Genomic DNA, 10,446 nt, shown 5'->3' on the forward strand with positions numbered 1-10,446 from the left:
AAACAATTCCTTTAAAATACTGTACTTCTTTAATACTTTCTACAATATCAATTTCTTTATTAATAACAATTCCTTCTGATTGAACTAAACTTCTTTCTCCTTCAAACATAAGTTTTCTTGAATATTTTCCTTTATTTTCTTCTTTTAATGTTTCTTCAACCCAAATTATTCCATTAATTTTACTTTCTCCTTCAAATAATATTTCTCTTTTACCTATTCCTGTTTCATCTATCATTATTTTAATATCTCCTTTATATTCTACATATCTTAACATATTTCCTATTTCTTTAATTTCTTGATAAATTTCTTTTATATCATTAACTCTACGATGATAATCTATAGAAACTAAAATTGTTCTTTTATATCCTAATTCTTCTGATACTTCAAATTTTCCTTTTCGTGTTGAAAAAAACCATTCACTTTCATTTCCTTGTTTAATAACATAAACAACAATTCCATCTTTCATTTCTATATTATCAATAATATCACAATTATACATTTCAACTTTTGTTATATTATTGATAATAGAAAGATTAATAATTTCTTTATTATGAATATTATTTAATTGATTTAGTTGTAAACAATTTATTTTAATTTCCATTATTTTTTCTTAGTAATAATAAATTTATTTTTTTTTATAATAAATAACATTAATTAATATTAAATAATTAAAATAATTAAATTAAATTTTTAAATAATTAAAATATCAAGTGATGAAATAATTGATTTAAGTTGAATAAGTTGATCATGAAGTTCTCTAACCATATAAAAATGTGAACTTTTAATATTATTAATTCTTTTTTCTAAATCTTTAATTAATTTAATAATAATATTTTTATTATTTTTTGTTATTTCTACTTTATTGTTAATATCTTCATAAATTAAATGTAATTGAGAACTATCATTTTCAAATTGTTTAATTTCTTTATCAACTTTTTCTTTTAATTTAATAATTTCTTGTTCTTTTATTTTTTGTTCTTTTTCTTCTTTTTTTGTTTTATTTTCTAATTCTTTATATTTTTCTTCTTTCTTTTTAATTTCTTCTTTTTTTTCTTTTTTTTCTTTATTTATTTTTTCAATTTCTTCTTCTTTCTTTTTAATGTTTTCTATTCCTTCTTTAACAATTTGAAGATTTGTTCTCCAAACAACACATGATTGTTTAAGTGCATTATATCTTGTGATTTGATTTTCTTTCTCTTCTTTTTCTTTTTCTCTTTTGTTAATTTCTTCTTGAAGTGTTTTAATTTTTTCTTCTTCTTTTTTAATTTCTTCTATATTTTTTTGAATCTTTTTGGTCTTTTCATTATATTCTTTCTCTTTCTTAATAATTTCTTCTTTTATCTTTTTTTCTTTTTCTTCTTTTTCTATTTTTTCTATTATATTATTTATTTCTTCTTTAACTTTTTTTATTTCTTCTTCAATCTCCTCTCTTTTTTTCTTTTCTTCTTCTTTTATTTTTTCTTTTCTTTCTATCTCTGGTTGATCTTCTTCTTTTCTTTTGATTAATTCTTCTTTTTCTTTTCTTTTCAATTTATATTCTCTTTCTTTTTCTTCTACTTCTTTTCTTTTTTCTTTGTATCCCTCGATTATTTCTTCTTTTCTTTTTCTATATTCCTTGTGTTTTTCAAGATATTCCATAATGCTCTCACACATTTTAAGAAATCGTTGTTTTTCAACAAATCCAATGTCATTGATAATATCAAAATCTTCATATCCTAACTTTGTCATTACTTCTCCTAATTCTTTAATGTAAATTAATTTAGGTAATGAAATTGGACATGCCCCTTCAAGCATTCGATTTCTTTCTCGTTTTTTAATTTCCATACTTTCTCCCATTAATACATTAAATACTCGTCGTGCTATCGTTGGCGTTGGTTTTGCAAAATCTAAATCTTTGAATTTCGTGTCAAAATTACTGTTAAAAAACATTGCTATTTGTCTTGACGTGTGACTCATTTTTCTCTTTCTCTTTGTTTATTTAGTTCTTTCTTTTCTTATTCATTTTCACCCCTTTGGACTTTTATTATTATTCTTGTTTGTCTAATTACTCCTTCCTACTCTTCTTTACTAATCTCTTCAGTTCATCAACAATCATAACCAATTCTTCCTTAATTAAAAAAAACATTTAAGATGAAATGTTGATGAACGTTAATTTGATGATATTTCTACAGAATGGAATAATAAGAAAATGGTTGTGATTTTACAAAAGTATTGAAGTACAAGAGAAGTTATGAAGAAATATGGAATTAGAAATAAGAAACACTTACTAACAAAGAAGCCAATTGAATAATATAAATAAGAGAAATGAAGAGAGGAAGAAATAAAAAGAATCAAAAAATGAATAAGAAATCATTAACAATAATAAACAGAACAATATAAAAGAAAATTAAAAATGGATATTTAAAAGGAATTAAGAACATTAATATAATTAAAATATAAATTAACAAAAAAGATGCTTAATGTCTTAAATAATCAGTTATAAAATAAAAAGAAATATTACCAAGAATATAATATGAAAAGGTAATTAGTACATCTAATTAAATAAGAAATGAATTATGAGAAAGAAAAGAGTATAATAAACAATGAAATAAATATAAGTTATATCAAAAGGAGAAATAAAAATTTGAAGAAGCAAATAAAAGATTAAAGAATAAACTAATTGTTTTCATTTTATAATCTCATTCATCTTATTTATTTCATTTTTATTATCAGAAGTTTCAAATAAAAATAATTAGTAAACTAGAATAATAAATATAAATGAAATAAATAATATAAATACAATGAACAATGAAATGAATAATAACATATGATAAAATTATTTTATTCATTAATGATAAATTAACAAATATTAATATTTATAAACAAGAGATAAATAAATTGATAAAACAAATTTAGATAATATCTTTTTAATGTTAATGTTTAAACAATATTTTTTATCAAATCATATTTAAAATATGATAAAATATTAATAATAAAAGATAATCACAAGTTAATTTATCAACATAATAAATTTAAATAGATGAAAATAATAAAATAGATATTTAACATGATAAATGTATATTCTTATAATACAATCAAATAAAAAGAAATTATTGAATCAATAAATGAAATCATTTATAAAATAAATATAAAACTAATAATTTAACACTCTAACATAAATGAATTTAAATTTGAATATATTTTTTATATTATTTCAATTTAAATTAAAGATATGAAAATAAAGAATTAAAGAAAAATATAATTAACAATGTAATATGAAAGAAACAATATTAAATGAGAATAAAGAATGAATATGAAATGAAATTAATACATTAATATTTATAATTAATATTCTAATCTATTGATAAGATAATCAATATTATTAATAATTATTTTAATTGTAAATTAATCATATCAACTTTATTGAAAAATATAATAAGATAAATAGTATTAAATATAAAGAATATAAAATAAATAAATTCATATTATTATTTCATGAATATTAAATAACAGAAAAAGAATTCATTGAAAATATAAAGATAAAAATTAATTCATTTGAACATCAACAAGTCTGTTTGTATAAAATGTTCTTTTCAACATTGTAAATTAACTACTCCATTATATCTATAACTTAATTGATAACAATTTGATTTTGATTTATACTCTACTTTCAAAAAAAAACAATATCATATTCATTTCTAACTGAAAATATTCTACAATATATTTTTCTATATAATAATTTGTATATTATTGTGTTTAATTCTTAATTTTATCATTATACTTAATCTATTATTCGTCTCTAATGGTAAAAATTTTTTGAACATCTATATCCTTATCATCTTGAATAATAAGATCATCAACATTCATTTAAATTTATTTTCATCATCTATAATAATAAATAATAAATATTTTCTACCTATCATTCTTTTTAAATACTGTTTTATTTTCTTTGAAATCATTAATATTAGAATCAAATACAATATTTCATATTATTCTTGTTGTCTATTCTTCTAGTTATTTAATTTAATTTTTATGAATTATTTTTGATTGAATAATATCATTCTTTTTTTTTATTGAAATATGTTTCATAAGATCATTCATATTTTATTGTACATTATATTTGAATTCTTTAGTGTCAGTCTTATTTTTAAATTTTTTTTATCAATTTAATCTTTCAGGATTTATTAACTCATTTATTAGAGTTATTACTGGAACTATTTCATTATACTTTTATTTACTTCTTTTATTCAATATTCTCTATTTTATTTAACTAATTACTACTAAGTCATTCAATCAATTTATTATTCTTTTTATTTGATTTATTAAATTGATATTTCTTATTGTTTGTTTATTATCTTTGTTTCTTTGTAATTATTATTTCTTGTTCTATTTCTATATTTTTATTCTTGTAATTTCTTTGCTTTTCTTATTCATTGTTGATATTATCATCATTATTACGTATTTATTATTTCCGTTTCTCTATTTCTTTCTTTGTTAAAAATCAAAAAATAAAATTAAATAATAAAATCGATAAATTAAAATGTATTTTTAAATGATAATATTATATTCATTATGTTCATATCACTACTTTTCTTTTTCATTTTATTACAGTGTGATATTTTGTTATTATACTTCCTTATACACAATATAAATAATATAATTATTTTATACACTATTTTTTCATCAATTTTATTCATCATAGCAATCCTTTTAAAAATATTCAAGGTTTGGTGTATTGTTTCAATATGATAAATAATTATATATTTTTCATTTAGTTAAAGTTTTTAGCTATCTCAATTATTATTTTTATTGATACTATTGATTATTAAAATAGTTGTTGAATATTATCATTTATACAAATATCATTTACATTAATTTATATGGATATAACAGCCACTATTTCTTTTAGTTCGATTATTGTCCTATTATTTTGTTTATAGTGTTGGTTAAGTATTTTTTGTTGAAAACAATATTACATATTTGTATTTTGATGATTTTCTTTTCTTTTATAATTTATACTATCTTTTAAATATTGATATACAAAATAAGTCTCATTTGAACGCTCTTCTTTTCAATACCTTCTTTTATGTTTATCTATTACTGAATAAAAACTTATTCTTATATTATCTATAAAATCATATTTTGTTATTAAAGACATTTTTAAAATGTTTTATATTATTATTTTTTCAAAAAAAAAACTATTTGTTATGTAAAACAAAAACTTAAAAAGTGAAGAACTCGAACCAAAAAAATTACAAAAAGAAAAACAGTGAGAATGACAGCACAACCATTATGTGAATCAAATCTTCAATTTTTAGGAGGACATATTATTTGTGTTAGCGGCTATAGTGTTTGGTATATTTTTTTTATTAGATTCCAAAAATATTAATAATATAGAGTGACGAACGATTATTACTTCGTGGAATGGTTGAATTGTGTGGTGGTATTTACATGGAAGATATGGAAAGTAAATCAGTGACTTTTTTATTATCAAAGGGATTGACAAGTGATAAAGCAAGTCATGCCTTACGATGGGGAGTTCCGGTGTTATCTCACCAATGGCTTTTTGATTGTATAGCTGAACGACGCCTTCTTTCTATTAATCAATACGTCCTTAATTTTGATATATAACGATTGTCTGTAATTTATTTCACTGATAACTTGATTTATTACAATCTTATCTTAATTTTCCTAAACAATTTTATTTTTGTCAAAATAGAATGAAAAGAAAATGACTAAATTACATTATCTTAAATACAAGAAATTTAATATTCTTAAAAGTTGTTTATTGATAGAAACAAATCACTCCACCCATTTAAAGGCATTAAATTAATTTTCACATTTTACAAGGATTAGATATAAAACTTAATTTCAGATGAAACTACATTCGTTTTAAGTAAGTCTCAAATACACAAAGGAAAGAGAAAAACAAGTCTTTAAAGGAACAATAAAATAATTGTAAAAAGAAGAAAAGAAGTTCTTGGTTTTGTTAATGTTTGTAGTATTAATAAACAATAAAGTCAATTATAACTTAATAATAAAAAGTAGGTATAACCTTATCTCAACTGTTTTGTTATTTAAAAGAAAAGAGATTAATTTAAAGATAAAGAAAAATATAAATTAATTATTTAACTATTATAATAGTTTAATCTTTTTTCTCTCTTTTTTATAAATCAAAATAATATTTATTATTAATGAATTGTTTACAACTTTCTGAAGAAATTATCCATTTATTAATTAAAAAACATTTAACTTTTTCTTCAGCTGAAAGTTGTAGTGCTGGAAGAATTACATCAACCTTAACATCTATTCCAGGGTCATCAGCTGTTATTCGTGGAGGTATTGTTGCTTATTGTAATGAAATTAAGACTCAAGTCCTTGGTGTGTCTCAAGAAAATATTAATAAATATACAGAAGTAAGTTATGTTGTTGCACAAGAAATGGCAGAAAGAGTAAAACAAATAATGAAATCTGATTGTTCTGCCTCTATTACAGGATATGCAGGACCATCACCATCGTTAGAAGAAAGTAAAGTTGGTTTAATTTATATTTGTGTAATTGTAAAAGAAAGAATTGAAAAGAGAGAATTACATCTTAAGTCAGACCGTTTGAGTAATGTCAATGAAGCAACGAGACAAGTTTTGTCTTTATTATTCGAGTTATTAAAAGAAGAATAAAAGATAAAAAAAAAGTTAATTAGAAGTTGTTTTCCTAAGCATTTGTCTTCCAATTTCACCAGAACGAATTTTATCAATAATTTCAACCATTAAATTAGTTTCATTTTCTGATAAACAATTACCTCTTGTCATTCTCATTCTTTTCATTTGTTCATATGCATTTATTTTTATTAATGCTTTACTCATTAATAAATGTGCATGGAATGTAGAAATTAAACCAAAGAAAATTTTTGTATCAAAATAATCGAGATGTTCAGTAGTTCCCATACACCATGCAACTAAAGAATAAAATGATGATTGAGTTCTTTCTCCAATTTCTAAAATTTCTAATGCTTTATTCTTAACTCTACCAACTTCACTAGCGGCAATATTTAAATCGTCTTCAGCTAATTCTTTCATTATGTCTTTTAAATTATTTAACTCATCAATTAAAGAATGAACCGAATCAAGTTGTTCTTTTAATTCAACAAGGATTGCTGGTTTACATTCATTAAATTCACGTAATAAAATCTTAACATTAGAAAGATTTGAAATGATACAATCTAATAGTGTTTCATTAGTATTAGTTTTAAGATCTTTTAATTTTAAAAGACAAGTTAGATCGAATCCTTTATTACTATCAAATAAATTGAGTTGAGGATTATAAGAAGTAATGATAGTTAATACTTCTTTAAATCCAAAACTTTTTTTAAGAACTTTAATTGCAGTTTCAATACAAGATATTTTTTCATTAACTATATCTAATCTTTTTTCTAAAACAGTAACTTGTGACCAAACAGCAATTTTAGTAGGTAAATTTTTAGCTAATGCTAATCTTTTTAATAAAGTTTCTGGTATATTTAATGCTTTTGCACTGAATAATTGAAATGCTTCTGCTTCAGTAGGAATAATTTTTTTAACTAATTCAAATGTTTTAGTATCAAATGTTTTAGAATACATATGAGTGAATGCCTCAAAGAATTTAGATTCATTTGGTTGTTTTGCAAATAATACAGAAAGAGCAATTAATTTTGAATGGTCTAAAATGAAAGAAATATTAGTAACAGAAATTGAAGTAAGAAAAGAGGTTTGTAATTGTTTTTCTCTAACATGAAGGATTTTTATATCATCCCAAATAGTAGGTTTTTTTGGATTTGGAGTAAAAAGAATACGTCTCCAAGGGATTCTAATAATATTATTTTGTGGAGGAAGTTCAGGTTTTCTAAAGTGTTGATTATCAGAAGGTTTTCTATTAACTGTTCTTCTTGTTTCAAGGAATTTAGTCATTCTAACTTTTCCTCTAGGTGAATTTATATTTAAAGAAAGTGATGAATTTCCAAAGGAAGAATTTGTTATTTTTAAATGTTTTTCTTTAATTTCTTCAATTTGAGAATTTAAAGCAATTTTTTCTTTTTCAACACTTTCAACTAACACTTTATATTTAACCCACTCTTTTTTAATTTCATCATCTGTCATATTTTTAATTAATTTTAAAATATCTTTTCTTAATACATGTTCTTTTAATGGTTCTATTTCTTTTTCTAATGAATTTGTTTGTTTTTTCATAAGTTCTAATTCATCTTTAAGAATTGGTATTTTCATTTGAATCGTTTCTATTTCTTTTTTAATTATTTCAATGGTTCTTTTTTTAGAAATATTTTCATTTTTAACTCTTTTCATTCTATCTTGTTCTTTCTTTATCATTTTGACTAATGACTTTTTTTCCTTTCTTACATCTTCTCCATAAAAGTATTTCTCTAATAATGTTGTTTGCTCTTTAAGTTCTTTTTTACTTCCTCCTGATTTTAGTTCTTCTACTATTTTATGAACTCCTTGATATTTTAATTTAGTTCTAATTCCATATTTTTTTTCTTGTGGTGCAACATGTAAAATTCCATATAATAATGTTAGTGAATTTCCTACAGTTTCTATATCTCCACTTTTTAATAATCTAACAACATTTGCTAATGGTAACTCATCCTTTTCTTTTGCTCTCTCTTTTACAATCTTCCACATGGTATTAAATCCTCCATAATGAATAGCAACAAAAAGTAATTCAAGTGACTGTCTACAAACACTTGCAATTACTCCTTCATCAATCATTGAAAATAAAAATCGTATAATTTTTTCATTCTTTACTACTTCATTCATTCCACTATCAAAACTCATTGCACTTCTTAATATTGTTAATCCATAACTTTGTACATTTCCTTCATATTTCATTATTTTTTCTAAAACTAATCCGATACCTCCTAATCGTGTAAATTCACTTACAAACATTGTTAGTGTTATTTTTTGTCTCATAAAAAAAAATACTCTTTTTACTACTTCTGCATTTGGTGCTTTTTGTAATTGATCAAACGCTTGACGTGCTGCAAAATCTAATGCAAGTGAAAGTGAAATTGTTGATTTCTCTGGAATTGTTTGAAGTGTAGTTGGTGTAATAGGTAATCCATTCATAAAAATTGAATAATTGTCTGAATCTTTTAAATCAATTTTAGTACAAATATCAAAAATAAGTTCACTAAGTATTAAAACTGGATTGATTTGATATTCAAATGTTTTTGGAGGTACATTAGGAATATCAGTAATAACAATAACATTTTTTGGTTTCATTGTTTTATTGAATATATTCAACTAATTATTTAGATTGTTCATATCAAAAAATAATCTTAAAAAACTTAACAAAAAAAAAATCTTTTAGTTCTAAAAACTTATATCAAAAATAAAATCATATAACTTAAAAATTAAAACTTAATTTTCATTTTTTTTTAAAGAGGAACATTACTGTTGTTCTAGTCGTTTCTTTAAACGTTCAAAAATTTTATTTTGACGTTCAACACCAACAGTTGTTTCTTTAATTCTAACCATTTCACCTTCTTTAAAATCTTCAGAATTTCTTTAGGGATATTTATATTTTCTGAAGGGGTATTTCCTATTCCATAATAATTTTGATACCCTTCATCATCACACATTTCCATTTTAATATGTTTTTGGTCTTCACCATACCAAAGGCTTTGATTTTTTCTTTGATATTCATTCAATCCATTTGTATCCCAAAAAGGTTGAGGGCAAGGGATATATTCTTTAATTTTAAATGAGTCTTTAAATTTATAAACATTTGGTTCTCTTGTTTTTAATACATCAACAAGTTCTTTAAAAGTAGTTGCCGTAAAGAAGATTTTAGGAATTTCAGGTAATTCGCCTTTAAAAATAGAATTAATTTTTATTTGTTTTAATGTAGAGTTTTCTTTAAAATATTCAGCAATTGCTTTTCTAATTTCTTTGTCTTGTTCGTCCTTTGTTTTAGTTTTAAAAGATTCGGTGTTATTTAAATCGTTTTCTATTTTTTGAATAACAAAATTCATCCCAACTTCTTCCAAAGATCCACCGATAATGACATCCGCAAGACAATCAGCAGAATTTAAAGCGATAAATTGACCACCTGTCATCATAGCAACAGCCCTCATTAAATCTCTAAAATGTTTATAAATTGGTCTAATAGGTTCACAAGCAACTGAATAAACTTGAATATCATTTTTTATTGCTTTTAATACAACTTCTTGAAAATCAATTCCACATGGACATCCATCAGGATATCCATCATATTGAATATTAAATCCATGTGGTGGTGCGTCAGCAATCCAAATTATTACTTTAGCTGCATACCCTCTATATCCAAGATTAACTGCACAATCAAATGCACAAGTAACTGATTCAGGTCCATCCATTCCACCTCCGTATGCACTAAATTGATTAATTGAATTTTGAATATCTTTTATATCATTCATCCAGTCATATTTTTTAATGC

At 22.3% G+C, this 10,446-nt stretch overlaps 6 protein-coding genes across 6 annotated transcripts, besides 21 other annotated features; 2 read left to right on the plus strand and 4 right to left on the minus strand.

Moving 5' to 3' along the window:
* On the minus strand, positions 1-601 carry EDI_222530 (uncharacterized protein; the record flags this gene model as incomplete). Its single annotated transcript, XM_001735874.1, has 1 exon — positions 1-601. A coding segment is annotated over one exon (601 nt), but the record flags the coding sequence as incomplete, so codon positions are not given.
* Positions 511-638: a sequence feature (AT_rich).
* Positions 639-728: a microsatellite.
* EDI_222540 (axoneme-associated protein mst101, putative) lies at positions 691-1,929 on the minus strand (the record flags this gene model as incomplete). The annotated part of the gene is made up of 1 exon (XM_001735875.1): positions 691-1,929. The coding sequence occupies one exon, from the start codon at positions 1,927-1,929 to the stop codon at positions 691-693; it is 1,239 nt and encodes a 412-aa protein (XP_001735927.1).
* Positions 780-847: a sequence feature (AT_rich).
* Positions 954-1,098: a microsatellite.
* Positions 1,187-1,373: a microsatellite.
* Positions 1,245-1,417: a microsatellite.
* Positions 1,422-1,575: a microsatellite.
* Positions 1,930-2,285: 356 nt separating the features above from the next.
* Positions 2,286-2,450: a microsatellite.
* Positions 2,451-2,719: 269 nt separating this feature from the next.
* Positions 2,720-2,885: a microsatellite.
* Positions 2,886-2,895: 10 nt separating this feature from the next.
* Positions 2,896-3,194: a sequence feature (AT_rich).
* A 6-nt stretch (positions 3,195-3,200) lies between these two features.
* Positions 3,201-3,307: a microsatellite.
* A 3-nt stretch (positions 3,308-3,310) lies between these two features.
* Positions 3,311-3,489: a sequence feature (AT_rich).
* A 29-nt stretch (positions 3,490-3,518) lies between these two features.
* Positions 3,519-4,004: a repeat region.
* Positions 4,005-4,060: 56 nt separating this feature from the next.
* Positions 4,061-4,243: a repeat region.
* Positions 4,244-4,276: 33 nt separating this feature from the next.
* Positions 4,277-4,449: a microsatellite.
* A 24-nt stretch (positions 4,450-4,473) lies between these two features.
* Positions 4,474-4,547: a sequence feature (AT_rich).
* Positions 4,548-4,623: 76 nt separating this feature from the next.
* Positions 4,624-4,649: a sequence feature (AT_rich).
* Positions 4,650-5,082: 433 nt separating this feature from the next.
* Positions 5,083-5,177: a sequence feature (AT_rich).
* Positions 5,178-5,254: 77 nt separating this feature from the next.
* EDI_222550 (uncharacterized protein) lies at positions 5,255-5,610 on the plus strand (the record flags this gene model as incomplete). Its single annotated transcript, XM_001735876.1, has 2 exons — positions 5,255-5,329; positions 5,377-5,610. The coding sequence occupies 2 exons, from the start codon at positions 5,255-5,257 to the stop codon at positions 5,608-5,610; spliced, it is 309 nt and encodes a 102-aa protein (XP_001735928.1).
* Positions 5,611-6,070: 460 nt separating this feature from the next.
* Positions 6,071-6,175: a sequence feature (AT_rich).
* Positions 6,174-6,656, plus strand: EDI_222560 (protein ygaD, putative; the record flags this gene model as incomplete). Its single annotated transcript, XM_001735877.1, has 1 exon — positions 6,174-6,656. The coding sequence occupies one exon, from the start codon at positions 6,174-6,176 to the stop codon at positions 6,654-6,656; it is 483 nt and encodes a 160-aa protein (XP_001735929.1).
* A 15-nt stretch (positions 6,657-6,671) lies between these two features.
* On the minus strand, positions 6,672-9,251 carry EDI_222570 (uncharacterized protein; the record flags this gene model as incomplete). Its single annotated transcript, XM_001735878.1, has 1 exon — positions 6,672-9,251. One exon carries the CDS (start codon positions 9,249-9,251, stop codon positions 6,672-6,674), a length of 2,580 nt encoding a protein of 859 aa, XP_001735930.1.
* Positions 8,110-8,134: a sequence feature (AT_rich).
* Positions 9,252-9,296: 45 nt separating the features above from the next.
* Positions 9,297-9,411: a sequence feature (AT_rich).
* A 31-nt stretch (positions 9,412-9,442) lies between these two features.
* Positions 9,443-10,426, minus strand: EDI_222580 (uncharacterized protein; the record flags this gene model as incomplete). The annotated part of the gene is made up of 1 exon (XM_001735879.1): positions 9,443-10,426. One exon carries the CDS (start codon positions 10,424-10,426, stop codon positions 9,443-9,445), a length of 984 nt encoding a protein of 327 aa, XP_001735931.1.
* Positions 10,427-10,446: the final 20 nt, after the last annotated feature.

This window comes from Entamoeba dispar, genomic scaffold (assembly GCF_000209125.1).
Source record: "Entamoeba dispar SAW760 scf_1105229459491 genomic scaffold, whole genome shotgun sequence".
Classification (NCBI taxonomy): Eukaryota; Evosea; order Mastigamoebida; family Endamoebidae; genus Entamoeba; species Entamoeba dispar.